General features: G+C 42.8%; 1 protein-coding gene across 3 annotated transcripts in view; it reads left to right on the top strand.

The window, feature by feature from the left end:
* Positions 1-15,476, top strand: part of LOC311100237 (protein ARK2N-like) — a 30,216-nt gene that overhangs the window by 9,350 nt on the left and 5,390 nt on the right. Inside the window, exon 3 of one of the 3 annotated variants that reach the window (XM_084141068.1) lies at positions 7,610-8,627. The exons of the other annotated variants lie outside the window; for them this stretch is intronic. Coding sequence (XP_083997194.1) covers positions 7,610-8,079 — 470 coding nt within the window. The 3' untranslated portion in view covers positions 8,080-8,627. Of the gene's footprint in view, positions 1-7,609; positions 8,628-15,476 lie in introns of those variants that run through there. 3 annotated transcript variants of the gene reach the window in all.

Raw genomic sequence — 15,476 nt, 5'->3', positions numbered from 1 at the left:
TTTTAGTGTTCCCTTAATTTTTTTGAGCAGTGTAGTATCTCAAAGCTGTGACATATCATAGTAGTAAATGCGTCATTCCCATTGAAGGCTCCACTTTCCATACATAGTAATGCGTTGTTCCATTTGATTTCAATTACTTTTTGATCGCACCTCTTTTGATTTAAACGAAACTTTCCATACATATTTGTCCATTGTAGAAGTGGTCAGAAAGTGAAATTGACCCATGTTGCATACCCCACCCTACCATGAGACATCCATGTCTTCATCACTGGAAAAGATAAACGGTTGAGTTAGATATTTTTAAACACATACAAACAGGTTTGTCAAACTATATATAATTTTTGTTTTTAATAAAATATTTAATTTTTTTATCCTTTAACGTCAATTATCTAAAAACGCGTAAACGCCCATTAAAAAAATAAATATATATGTATATATACATACACATATATACAGTGGGGGGGGGGGGGGAGTATTTAGTCAGCCACCAATTGTGCAAGTTCTCCCACTTAAAAAGATGAGAGGCCTGTAATTTTCATCATAGGTACACGTCAACTATGACAGACAAATTGAGGGGAAAAAATCCAGAAAATCACATTGTAGGATTTTTAATGAATTTATTTGCAAATTATGGTGGAAAATAAGTACTTTTTTTCCCCACTGTACATACAGTGGTGTGAAAAAGTGTTTGCCCCCTTCCTGATTTGTTTGCATGTTTGTCACACTTAAATGTTTCAGATCATCAAACAAATATAAATATTAGTCAAAGATCACACAAGTAAACACAAAATGCAGTTTTGAAATGAAGGTTGTTATTATTAAGGGAAAACAAAATCCAAACCCACATGGCCCTGTGTGAAAAAGTGATTGCCCCCTACAACCTAATAACTGGTTGGGCCACCCTTAGCAGCAACAACTGCAATCAAGCGTTTGCTTGATTTATATATATATATATATATATGTCACTCTCACTGTCAACTGCGTTTATTTTCAGCAAACTTAACATGTGTAAATATTTGTATGAACATAACAAGATTCAACAACTGTGACATAAACTGAACAAGTTCCACAGACTTGAATAATGTGTCCCTGAACAAAGGGGGGGGTCAAAATCAAAAATAAGAGTCAGTATCTGGTGTGGCCACCAGCTGCATTAAGTACTGCAGTGTCCTCTCCGACTCATGGACTGCACCACATTTGCTAGTTCTTGCTGTGAGATCCAACAGGTCCCAGACGTGCTCAATGAGATTGATATCCGGGCTCTTCGCTGGCCATGGCAGAACACTGACATTCCTGTCTTGCAGGAAATCACGCACAGAACGAGCAGTATGGCTGGTGGCATTGTCATGCTGGAGAGTCATGTCAGGATGAGCCTGCAGGAATGGTACCACATTAGGGAGGAGGATGTCTTCCCTGTAACGCACAGCGTTGAGATTGCCTGCAATAACAACAAGCTCAGTCCGATGATGCTGTGACACACCGCCCCAGACCATGACGGACCCTCCACCTCCAAATCGATCCCGCTCCAGAGTACAGGCCTTGGTGAAACGCTCATTCCTTCGACGATAAACGCGAATCCGACCATCACCCCTGGTGAGACAAAACCGCAACTCGTCAGTGAAGAGCACTTCTTACCAGTCCTGTCTGGTCCAGCGACGGTGGGTTTGCGCCCATAGGCGACGTTGTTGCCGGTGATGGCTGGTGAGGACCTGCCTTACAACAGTCCAGCCTATTGCGGAAAGTCTGAGCACTGATGGAGGGATTGTGCGTTCCTGGTGTAACTCGGGCAGTTGTTGTTGCCATCCTGTACCTGTCCCGCAGGTGTGATGTTCGGATGTACCGATCCTGTGCAGGTGTTGTTACACGTTGTCTGCCACTGCGAGGACGATCAGCTGTCCCTCATGTAGCGCTGTCTTAGGCGTCTCACAGTACGGACATTGCAATTTATTGCCCTGGCCACATCTGCAGTCCTCATGCCTCCTTGCAGCATGCCTAAGGCACGTTCACGCAGATGAGCAGGGACCCTGGGCATCTTTCTTTGGGGTGTTTTTCAGAGTCAGTAGAAAGGCCTCTTTTAGTGTCCTAAGTTTTCATAACTGTGACCTTAATTGCCTACCGTCTGTAAGCTGTTAGTGTCTTAACGACCGTTCCACAGGTGCATGTTCATTAATTGTTTATGGTTCATTGAACATGCATGGGAAACAGTGTTTAAACCCTTTACAATGAAGATCTGTGAAGTTATTTGGATTTTTACGAATTATCTTTGAAAGACAGGGTCCTGAAAAAGGGAAGTTTCTTTTTTTGCTGAGTTTATATACACTGCTCAAAAAAATAAAGGGAACACTTAAACAACACATCCTAGATCTGAATGAATGAAATAATCTTATTAAATACTTTTTTCTTTACATTGTTGAATGTGCTGACAACACAATCACACACAAATTATCAATGGGAATCAAATGTATCAACCCATGGAGGTCTGGATTTGGAGTCACCCTCAAAATTAAAGTGGAAAACCACACTACAGGCTGATCCAACTTTGATGTAATGTCCTTAAAACATGTCAAAATGAGGCTCAGTAGTGTGTGTGTGGCCTCCACGTGCCTGTATGACCTCCCTACATCGCCTGGGCATGCTCCTGATGAGGTGGCGGATGGTCTCCTGAGGGATCTCCTCCCAGACCTGGACTAAAGCATCCGCCAACTCCTGGACAGTCTGTGGTGCAACGTGGTGTTGGTGGATGGAGCGAGACATGATGTCCCAGATGTGCTCAATTGAATTCAGGTCTGGGGAACGGGCGGGCCAGTCCATAGCATCAATGCCTTCCTCTTGCAGGAACTGCTGACACACTCCAGCCACATGAGGTCTAGCATTGTCTTGCATTAGGAGGAAAACCGGTCATGCTGGAGGATGTTGCAGGCTGTAAGCACAACCCCCACCTGTGGACGTCGGGCCCTCATACCACCCTCATGGAGTCTGTTTCTGACCGTTTGAGCAGACACATGCACATTTGTGGCCTGCTGGAGGTCATTTTGCAGGGCTCTGGCAGTGCTCCTCCTGCTCCTCCTTGCACAAAGGCAGAGGTAGCAGTCCTGCTGCTGGGTTGTTGCCCTCCTACGGCCTCCTCCACGTCTCCTGATGTACTGGCCTGTCTCCTGGTAGCGCCTCCATGCTCTGGACACTACGCTGACAGACACAGCAAACCTTCTTGCCACAGCTCGCATTGATGTGCCATCCTGGATGAGCTGCACTACCTGAGCCACTTGTGTGGGTTGTAGACTCCGTCTCATGCTACCACTAGAGTGAAAGCACCGCCAGCATTCAAAAGTGACCAAAACATCAGCCAGGAAGCATAGGAACTGAGAAGTGGTCTGTGGTCACCACCTGCAGAACCAGTCCTTTATTGGGGGTGTCTTGCTAATTGCCTATAATTTCCACCTGTTGTCTATTCCATTTGCACAACAGCATGTGAAATGTATTGTCAATCAGTGTTGCTCCCTAAAAGGACAGTTTAATTTCACAGAAGTGTGATTGACTTGGAGTTACATTGTGTTGTTTAAGTGTTCCCTTTATTTTTTTGAGCAGTGTATATATACACAAACCATGGTCAAATATGTATAAAAAGTTTTGTTCAAATCAAAAGGGGTGATCAAAAAGTGTTTGAAATCAAATGGAACGACCCTATTGTGATTTACTTCTTCCTGTCCTTTGTCATAATAGAGAGACTGATGCTGAATGGAATGAGATGTCTCCATCCTCCAGAGCCTTCCAGTAGTTCACCATGCCATATAGCACCGGATGTCTAGCCTACCATGCTGGTTGTGTTGAGAAACTGTTGAATTATTCAATTGTGGCCCTTTCAGTTTCCCCTAAGCGCCAGTCCAGTGTTTTTCAGACAGGTTGTGTCTGTTTTCAGTGCAGTGGCTCTCGATGCAGCTGTTTGGCAAGGCTCTGGTTGACTGTTAGAGCAGATGCTTCAAGTCTAATAGGTGATAATAAACAGCTGTGTTGGCAATGCGGTGCCCATTTTTAGGAAGTTCTCATGGGGCGGCAGGTAGCCTAGCTGTTAAGAACGTTGGGCCAGTAATCGAAAGGTCGCTGGTTGGAATCACTGAGCCGGCAAGGTGCGTCTCCCGAGTGGCGCAGTGGTCTGCATCGCAGTGCTAGCTGTGCCACTAGAGATCCTGGTTTTAATCCAGGCTCTGTCGTAGCCGGCTGCGACCGGGAGACCCATGGGGCGGCGCACAATTGGTGCAGGGTAGGGGAGGGAATGGCCGGCAGGGATGTAGCTCAGTTGGTAGAGCATGGCGTTTGCAACGCCAGGGTTGTGGGTTCGATTCCAGTATGAAAAAAATTAAAATGTATGCACTCACTAACTGTAAGTCGCTCTGGATAAGAGCGTCTGCTAAATGACTAAAATGTAAATGTACAAATCTGCCGTTCTGCTGGCAAGGCAGTTAACCCCCAACAACAACTGCTCTCCTGATTCAGAGGGGTTGGGTTAAATGCGGTAGACACAATTCGGTTGAATGCATTGTTGTGCAACTGACTAGGTATCCCCTTTCCCTTCCAATGATTACATTAATGGAGACATCTCATTCCATTCAGCATCAGTCTCTCTATTATGACCAAGGACAGGAAGAAGTAAATCACAATGGGGTCATTCCATTTGATTTCAATCACCCCTTTTGATTTGAACAAAACTTTTTATACAGTGGGGGGAAAAAAGTATTTGGTCAGCCACCAATTGTGCAAGTTCTCCCACTTAAAAATATGAGAGAGGCCTGTAATTTTCATCATAGGTACACGTCAACTATGACAGACAAAATGAGAAAAAAAATCACATTGTAGGATTTTTAATGAATTTATTTGCAAATGATGGTGGAAAATAAGTATTTGGTCAATAACAAAAGTTTCTCAATCCTTTGTTATATACCCTTTGTTGGCAATGACACAGGTCAAACGTTTTCTGTAAGTTTTCACACACTGTTGCTGGTATTTTGGCCCATTCCTCCATGCAGATCTCCTCTAGAGCAGTGATGTTTTGGGGCTGTCGCTGGGCAACACGGACTTTCAACTCCCTCCAAAGATTGTCTATGGGGTTGAGATCTGGACATTGGCTAGGCCACTCCAGGACCTTGAAATGCTTCTTACGAAGCCACTCCTTCGTTGCCCGGGCGGTGTGTTTGGGATCATTGTCATGCTGAAAGACCCAGCCACGTTTCATCTTCAATGCCCTTGCTGATGGAAGGAGGTTTTCACTCAAAATCTCACGATACATGGCCCCATTCATTCTTTCCTTTACAAGAATCAGTCGTCCTGGTCCCTTTGCAGAAAAACAGCCCCAAAGCATGATGTTTCCACCCCCATGCTTCACAGTAGGTATGGTGTTCTTTGGATGCAACTCAGCATTCTTTGTCCTCCAAACACGACGAGTTGAGTTTTTACCAAAACATTCTATTTTGGTTTCATCTGACCATATGACATTCTCCCAATCCTCTTCTGGATCATCCAAATGCACTCTAGCAAACTTCAGACGGGCCTGGACATGTACTGGCTTAAGCAGGGGGACACGTCTGGCACTGCAGGATTTGAGTCCCTGGCGGCGTAGTGTGTTACTGATGGTAGGCTTTGTTACTTTGGTCCCAGCTCTCTGCAGGTCATTCACTAGGTCCCCCCGTGTGGTTCTGGGATTTTTGCTCACCGTTCTTGTGATCATTTTGACCCCACGGGGTGAGATCTTGCGTGGAGCCCCAGATCGAGGGAGATTATCAGTGGTCTTGTATGTCTTCCATTTCCTAATAATTGCTCCCACAGTTGATTTCTTCAAACCAAGCTGCTTACCTATTGCAGATTCAGTCTTCCCAGCCTGGTGCAGGTCTACAATTTTGTTTCTGGTGTCCTTTGACAGCTCTTTGGTCTTGGCCATAGTGGAGTTTGGAGTGTGACTGTTTGAGGTTGTGGACAGGTGTCTTTTATACTGATAACAAGTTCAAACAGGTGCCATTAATACAGGTAACGAGTGGAGGACAGAGGAGCCTCTTAAAGAAGAAGTTACAGGTCTGTGAGAGCCAGAAATCTTGCTTGTTTCTAGGTGACCAAATACTTATTTTCCACCATCATTTGCAAATAAATTCATTAAAAATCCTACAATGTGATTTTCTGGATTTTTTTTTCTCAATTTGTCTGTCATAATTGACTTGTACCTATTATGATAAATTACAGGCCTCTCTCATCTTTTTAAGTGGGAGAACTTGCACAATTGGTGGCTGACTAAATACTTTTTTTCCCCACTGTACATATTTGGTCAGAAAGTAACTTTTTGGACCTGAATGCCACAATATTTAGGAGAGGAGCTCAAAGTTGACCCATTTTGCATAACCCACACTACCATGAGACATCAATTTCTTCTTCACTGAAAAATAAAAAGGTAAATAGTTGAGTTTGATATCATTTAAAAATGTGTAGAGGATAACACAAAAATTGAATAATGTATTTCCATTGTGGTACCTTTTTTGTATAGCTCAAACGGTTGGTACGTTGTCAAGGAGGGCGGTCACGTGTTACGAAGCAGAGGATCACTGGTTCGAGCCGGGTATGGGAACAGGGACAGTGGAGGAAGCTAAACTGTTAGCAGCACACTGACGTTGGTTTCACAAATTACTTCTTGAATTACAGAAACAATGTGTTGCTCAACTTCAATTAGTACAATGGATCAAATATACATTGGCCTAGTACTGTAGATCAAATAAATATCAGTGTTGCTTTAAGCTCTTTACTTTTCATATTGAGTTCTATTTTTTCTGTTTCTTACTCAGGCCTGGTATTCCATTGGTATCTGAATGATGTTGCTAGCTGGTGTATTACAGTTTTGGCATATGGTATTACTCGGCGTTTTTTTATTTGATTGTTGTATTACTATGATCAGGGCACCCTTGAATGAGACCCTGGTCTCAATGGGTTTTCCCTGAATAATAAAAAAGATTAAAGTAGCTAGTGTTTCAACACTGCGTCTTGGAAGTGCAGTGACACATTGATATTAATTTGAGGGAGCATTGTCCTTATTTAGACTGGGTTAAAGCACAGAAATAACACGGAGGTAGTGGTGAAATGCTTTGCCTGCTACTAGCCTGCTAGTGCTAGTTCAAATAGGTGATATCTTGCTTGTTTAAGTACATTTGACGTCCAAGGCGGAATTTCGAAACCATGGTACTTCGTGGCTTGGTGCTGCGTCTTTAATTATTTTACGCTGTAATTGTACTGTGCGTGTAGTTAAAGTTTTCGGGTTTCTTTATCTTATCGCCAAAACTATAGACGGTTAATCTTCACTAAACACTTTCTATGAAGAGTTCCAGCCACTAAATCTCCTAAAACAAACATTTCTGTCCATAATGGATTTGTAGAACTCCATGTTATCAATCATTACTGCATTCCCTACACAGACCTGACTGCCACAACTGCATGAACGTAGTCCATCAGCATGAAAAAGTCGATCTGCACATCAACTAAACTTGTCATTTTAATTTTTTTATCAAACAAAAACAGTCCACCAGCGAACATGAAAAGTACTTCTGTGTTTCATATGGCTTTGGCCTCAATGTCTTTAAAGCTGGCTTCTGCCGTGCTGCGGAGGGTTCCGGAGTGAGCGCTCAGATTCAGGGCCTGCTGGACGGCGGTGGCTCGTGGGACAGGAACAGCATTGGCAGCGTGCTGGAGGAGACCATGACGCGCTTCGCTGTGATGCAGCGGCAGACCGAGGAGCGCTTCCGCGTCTGGATGGAGAAGCTGACGCGCCTTGACTCGGACGATAGCGGCGACTCGTCCATCCGCTCGAGCGACGCCCCCGGGCGGCACCACCGTCACAGGGTACCACGCCTGTCATCGGCTAGATCCTTCCTTCCCTCCTCGGAGTCGCAGGAGACAATGGCGGCGTACATGTTGGCCCGGGAGAACGCCAACATCACCATGAGCAGCATGGCACCCGACCCCATCAACAACAACATCCTGCCTGACTTAGTGCCAGTGGCCACCCAAAATGGAAACCTGGAAATTCGTGACCCCGGGTTCTTGAATGTTTAGATTCGCTTGTTGGACTCATGGACTGCATTAGTGCTGTATTTTCCGAATGGATAATGTTCCATCACGCACACAGTGATGATTGCAGATGTGCTTATATATTTCTAAATGTTGTGGATTTTAGTCGCCAAGACACCAATTGTACTGAAAGTCCCTAATGTGCGGTATTCCATAATAGTTAACCCATTGAGCATGGCCTTGACTGTGTTCTAACTGAAAACTGTACAAGTACAAAAACAACACACAATCAACCGCAGTTAGGAACAGGCGATTACATTTCAATGGCACTCTGAGGTCCTCCATGACTGCAAAACGTTGTGGCTCATGGCAGCTGTGGGCGCTGAATCACTGTGAGATCTCCTAGTGCGTTTTAAACAACTCAATGGTTCTTGGAGCCAAATGACTTGTTTTTACTGCAACGTATAGAATAACTAGTCTAGCTATCTGACATGCATCATTGACAAGGACAATGTAGATTTTATGGACAGAGACTGTGAAGTCAGGGCTCTCGCTGTACTCTATTCCAAGAGTGTACATGTTTACTAGCTAACACACACACACACACACACACACACACACACACACACACACACACACACACACACACACACTGTCAGTTCATACACAATTATTCATGCAAAAAACGTGCATTACAGCACCCCAGAGAGCCACTTAGGCAGGGGGCTGCTTCATAGCATGTGCCTTGACATACTGAATTCATGCTGTGAATGAGAACGTTGTGAGGAATATCATAGTGCCATTTTAGTCAGAGCCACAGCCACTGGGATAGTAATTGATTAAATACTGCTCTACTAACAGTAAACATTCTAGAGAGAATTATATTCTTAACGCAAAATACCCACTGCCACATATGATTCCTTGAATTTGGATGTCCAACTCAGAACATTGTTAAACTTTTATATGTAGTTAGAGTAGATTTCTTTTTTAACCTGAACAGCTGTTGTGGTGGCACTGATACCGTGAAAGATTAGGCCTAATGCAGTGATAGCAGTTGAGAGGAACACTGTTTTTTATGTAAAGATTGTGGGCCTTAGGTGTGTGATCTTTTGTGCTGAATAGAGGCTCAAATTTATTTGCATATCCTTATAGTGGTTAGTCGGGCCGGGACGATAACAGTATCACAATTTTTTCCATGGCAAAAAAGAACACGAAGCAGACAAACTCTTAGGTCCTTTATTAACCTCCTGTATATAAAATATTGTGTGCTATAGCTGGATGACAACATAATGTTTGTTTCCGACCTTAGGGCTGTTTTCCTAAAGAAGTGAATTCCGCTTCGTGTTTTGTTTCCTTGCCACGATACTAACGCAATACTGGCGTAGTCCCAGCCCTAGTAGTTAGGTGTGCCAACTCTGGTCTGCTGTTGGTTGTGTGTTTGTCTGCCGACCTGGCCTGTGCTTGAAGCAAATGCAGCCTTTTTTTAGACAAGTAGTTGTATTGATATGACTTTTATTATCAAACTGAAAGCAGGTTTCACCCTAACAGATCAGAGTTTGTGTTCCAGAGCGGTAAAGCGCATGTTGATGTTTACGGGTTGCTATATAGGCCTACGTAAGATACAGGTGACAACCTGTTGGGCGGTATCTTTTGGAATATCCCAATTTGCAGATGATAAGGTACTGTAGAATATAGCGACACAGTTCTCAATTCCACACTGTTTAAACTGCATTCTTACTGTTTGCATGTGATCTTCGCTGTATGTATATGTCAGTGTCAAAGAATAATTCATCAATTTTCTGTTGTTGCATGTGTGCAAGGAAAACATTTGCTCATATGCTCATGAATTGTAGTGATTTACATTCTTTGATTATTTTTTTGACCTTCCTTTGATTTAATGTTAACAAGACTTAGTCCAGCTCTCATCTCCTGCCTTCATTTTCATGGCACCCAGTTCATTTGATATATTTAGTTTGCCTTATATGGAGGGAGAGAGGGAGAATATCTTGGTTTATATTAGTCATTTTTATCTTCATTAGGCCTAGGAGTTGTTCCTGACCCTGTGATCCTGATCAGCCAGGAAATACTATGGGCCCTTATATACTTTGAAGTGCCTGGCATCTGCTGTAAACCTGGTGCCCTTTTCTCTTGACTTGACTCCCATACGGCTCTGTCTGCACACACAAAGTATGCAGCCTAGACGACCCTGCGGCATGTGCCCTGGGCTATGTGTAACTCCGAGACTCCTATTACAGCAGGGGTCGACAAAAGGCGGGAGTGATAAAGAGGAAAAAAAGAGTATATGTGTATAAAACATTAAGGACACGTGCTCTTTCCATGACATAGACTGACCAGGTGAATCCAGGTGAAAGCTATGATCCCTTATTGATATCACTTGTTAAATCCACTTGAATCAAAAGAAGAAACGTTCAAAGTTTCATCATAGCGCTTGATGGTTTTTGCGACTGCACTTGAAGAAACTTTCAAAGTTCTTGAAATGTTCTGGATTGACTGACCTTCATGTCTTAAAGTAATGTTGGACTGTCGTTTCTCTTTGCTTATTTGAGCTGTTCTTGCCATAATATAGACTTGGTCTTTTATCAAATAGGGCAGTCTTCTGTATACCAACCCTACCTTGTCACAACACAACTGATTGGCTGAAACGCATTAAGAAGAAAATAAATTCCACAAATTAACTTTTAAGAAGGCACACCTGTTAATTGAAATGCATTCCAGGTGACTACCTCATGAAGCTGGTTGAGAGAATGCCAAGAGTGTGCAAAGCTGTCATCAAGGCAAAGGGTGGCTACTTTGAAGAATCTCAAATATAAAATATATTTTGATTTTTTTAACACTTTTTGGTTACTACATGATTCCCTATGTGTTATTTCATAGTTTTGATTTCTTCACTATTATTCTACAATGTAGAAAATAGTAAAAATAAATAAAAACCCTGGAATGAGTAGGTGTCAACTTTTGACTGGTTGTGTGTGTGAGAGATTATGGTTTTAGTTTTTGGTTAAAAAAATAATACAATTATAATTTGTAGTCTACAAAGCAGTGTACAAATTATTATAATTATGTTCCGGCCCCCCGACCATCCGCTCCGACAAAAATCGCTCTGTGGATGAATCGAGTTGCCCTACCCCTGTCAACCTATGTCCCCCAATACTTTTACCAGAGTTTCTACACCATAGCTATGTTTAAATCTTTGTTCATTTTTTTGAAATTATATTTTTATATTACTGCTTAATTAGTGTGTTTACTTTATTGTATTCACATAAGACAATTAAATACAGATTTTGAACTGTCAGACTGATTTTTGTAATGATTGCATCACTTCGTTTTTTTGTGTGAATGGCTGTTAGTTGAAAGGCATTAAAGGATACCGTAAATCAATTCAGTTTTATGAGTTCATTGCAAAATATATCAGTAGGTCATGCATAAACCACACATAAGAAATAGGCTATAGTTGCAAATCAGATGTGCCAATTACACATTTGACACTGGGCACAGATAATACAAATTAATTCTGAACATTTTCAGTTGACTTCAGTCTTGTGGACGTGAATAAGGCTCATATAGCCTTGATATTGTATTGATACATGTACACGGACACAACTTTCACGGGGGGTGGGTGGGGGGGGGGTCATGTTCCCCCCCACTTTCTGAAATTGCATTTTTGAGCATAGTTCAATGTGTACGAACTACAAGCACGTATACCCTACCAACGGGACATTAAAAACTGTAATATCTTATGTTTCACTGAGTCGTGGCTGAACGAAGACATGAATAACATACAGCTGGCGGGTTATACACTGTATCGGCAGGATAGAACAGCAACCTCTGGTAAGACGAGGGGTGGCGGTTTATGTATATTTGTAAACAGCAGCTGGTGCACGATATCTAAGGAAGTCTCGGTTTTGCTCGCCTGAGGTAGAGTATCTCACGATAAGCTGTAGACCACACACCAAGACAGTCGTGAAGAGGGCACGACAAAACATATTCCCCCTAAGGAGATTGAAAAGATTTGGCATGGGTCCTCAGATCCTCCAAAAGGTTCTACAGCTGCGCCATCGAGAGCATCCTGACTGGTTGCATCACCGCCTGGTATGGCAACTGCTCGGCCTCCGACCGCAAGGCACTACAGAGGGTAGTGCGTACGGCCCAGTACATCACTGGGGCCAAGCTTCCTGCCATCCAGGACCTGTATACCAGGCGGTGTCAGAGGAAGCCCTATAAATTGTCAAAGACTCCAGCCACCCTGTTCTCTCTGCTACCGCACGGCAAGCGGTACCGGAGCGCCAAGTCTAGGTCAAAGAGGCTTCTAAACAGCTTCTACCCCAAAGCCATAAGACTCCTGAACATCTAATCAAATGGCTACCCAGACTATTTGCATTGCCCCCCCCCCACCCCAACACTCTCGCTGCTGCTACTCTCTGTTTATTATCTATGCATAGTCACTTTAATAACTCTACACACGTACATATTACCTCGACTAAACGGTGCCCCTGCACATTGACTCGGTACCGGTACTGCTGCTCTTTAATTATTTGTTACCTTTATTTTGTATTATTTTATATAGTATTTTTTTGTGCTTTTTTGTGGGGGGTGTTCTTTCTTAAAACTGCATTGTTGGTTAAGGGCCTGATAGTAAGCATTTCACTGTAAGATCTACACCTGTTGTATTCGGTGCATGTGACAAATATGATTTGATTTGATGTGTTGCGCTCTTTCACCAAGCTGTAAAAGCAAGCAGAGCAGAAACTGGCTACTCTTTAGTTAACTGATGTAGCTGGCAAGGTAACTGCTGTTTAACTTAACAGAAAAAAACTAAACTAGTGTTTTTTCGCAGTGCTGAGCTATTATTGTAACTGACATATAACGTTAGCTAATGTTTCATCCCCTCTCGACTGAGGTGAATGAATTCGCTACGCTAGCTACCACAGCCAGGTCCACTCTAGCCTCTAGCTATCTGTCAGATACAATCTAACAGCTGTTGTTTGTATGGAAATGTTTTGTCCCTTTTTTCAACAGAAGTAAATTAACTTGGCTAGCTTTCACCAGTTGATGTACGGTTAGCGAGAGAGCTGGCCAAAAGTTGGCAAACATTAGCTATTCTTTTTTGCCTCGATCGCACTAGACCTGAATCAAACGATGAAACCATCGGCCAAACGATTGAAGATAAATATTGTCGTTTTTTCAGTACAATTAGTTTTTATTAGTCGGTATGGTAATATAACGTTATTGCTCTGTCAGTTTCCCTAGTTAATTCCCTACTTTTCACACTGACACAGTAATTTTAGAGAATTTGGCAGTATGTCCAACCGGCCTCACAACCGCAGACCACGTGTAAGCATGCCAGCCCAGGACCTCCACATATCCGGCTTCTTCACCTGCGGGGGCGGCTGAGGAGTATTTCTCTCTGTAATAAAGCCCTTTTGTGGAGAATAACTCATTCTGATTGGCTGGGCCTACCTCCCCAGTGGGTGGGCCTGGCTACTAAGTGGGTGGGCCTATTCCCTCCAAGGCCCACCCATGGCTGCACCCCTGCCCTGTCGTGAAATCCATAGATTAGGGCCTAATGAATTTATTTCAATTGACTGATTTCCTTATAGAAACTCTAACTCTGTAAAATCTTTGAAATTGTTGCATGTTGCGTTTATTTTTGTTCAGTATATTTTCATCCCAAAGTAGTCTGCAATGATCTCTGTTGGGTCCCACAGGCATCCCGCGGGAATGCAGCCCTCTAGTGCACAGTCTGTACATAACACTATGCTCATCATGTCTTAGCAGGATCAGGTGATGACAGGGGTCCCAGCAGGGTCAGATAGCCAGGGAAGATCAGTCTACGGAGCTCAGGTGAATTTTGCGGTATATTAACAATATCAATGATTAATACAAAGTTCCATCTTGACTTGATGGGTAGATCAACAGTAGCTACAGGACAGAAGCTTAAGCTTAAAGCTACAGTCTGGGATCTGGGAATAATGTTAATTTCAATTATTTAACCGTTGATTCTATTCATGGATAAAATAATGTATAAATGTACACCAAGGTAATTCTTTGTCATGCCTAATCTCAAGAGGATCAGGTGGTGACAGGGGTCTCAGCAGGGTCAGGCAGCCAGGGAAGACCAGTCTGTGACGGAGCTGAGGTGAATTTTTGCAGATACAACACTTTATTCTCTCTGTGCAGCAAACACTGAACAAGCCAGATGCTTTTTTAAGGCAGCCTGATAAACCTCTAAAGTTGATTTCCAAACTGTATCAAGGGTTGATAGAGGCTTTTCCCGATGACACAAAACATGTAAACAAAAATATGAGGAAGAACTGGTAGAAGCTATTGATGATGATGATGAATGGATACAGATATGTTTGAATGCCCAGTCATGTTAATATTATCTCAGGCATAAATTACTGCAGTTTAAGACCATCCATAGACCGTACTATATGCCAGTGAAACTGAATTACATGCACTCAGAAATGTAATTCCTCTGCTGGAGGTGTAATATTTGCATATGTTATGGTCTCGTGAAGGCTGGCTGAATTCTAGCAATGAGTATGTTCTTTTATCTCAGCATGTCTACAGATTCTCCCATATCCCTATTTTTGTTTGCTTGGAAATGTTGATACTGGAGACTGTTATCTGAAGAAACAGTGTAACCAAGCATTTATAGCGGCTAAGAAATGTATTACAAGATTAAGGGTATACTTGACAACTTTCATAAGGTCTGGATGCCTTATATGGAATACAGTACGACTAAAGGAGTCTCTATTGAAAACATGCCCACGTCAGAGAGATCCCTATTTAGGCAATCCCTAGCTGCTGGGCTGCTCAGTCCTGGCCCTGGGGGTCTGTTGTCCTTTGGGTTGTCACTCTGGCCTTGGCCTAACACACCCAAAACCAATAATAAATGTTTCACTAAGATCCTCGAGCTGAGTGGGGTGTGTTGGGTTGGGGCGCTGCAGGGCCGTGAACCCCTAGGGACAGGATGGGGCAACGCAGCTATATTGTGTGCAAGTAAAAAGAGCTCTACAGTACTATTAGGCCTATGAGATTAATTATATGTAGGATTTGCTATTTCTGTGTGTTAATGTATATTTGAGGTTTATGTCGCTATATTTTTATTTTTTTTAACTTTCCCTTGTGAACTAAAAAAATTAAAGGTGAGAACTGGGAAGGAACTTGTGTTGGGAGAGAGTTGAGTTATTGACTTGACTGGTGGGGGTCAAGCGTGCAGGCGGCTCGGGCTGGCTGGTCGGTCTGGCTGAAATTTGATATAGAGGAAGGGAAAAAAATAATGTCTTTGTATTTTTTCAAGAGTTGTTCATTTGTTAGGCTATTGGTTAAAGGTGCAACACAATATTTATTATTGAATTACCTTTTATCTAATTCCGTTTTATTGATCACTTAAAAGTATGTAATAATGATCTCTTACC

This window comes from Coregonus lavaretus (genome assembly GCF_964263955.1).
Source record: "Coregonus lavaretus genome assembly, chromosome: 24".
Classification (NCBI taxonomy): domain Eukaryota; kingdom Metazoa; phylum Chordata; class Actinopteri; order Salmoniformes; family Salmonidae; genus Coregonus; species Coregonus lavaretus.
Note: the sequence above shows the minus strand (reverse complement) of the source record. Positions and strands in the feature narration are given on the sequence as shown.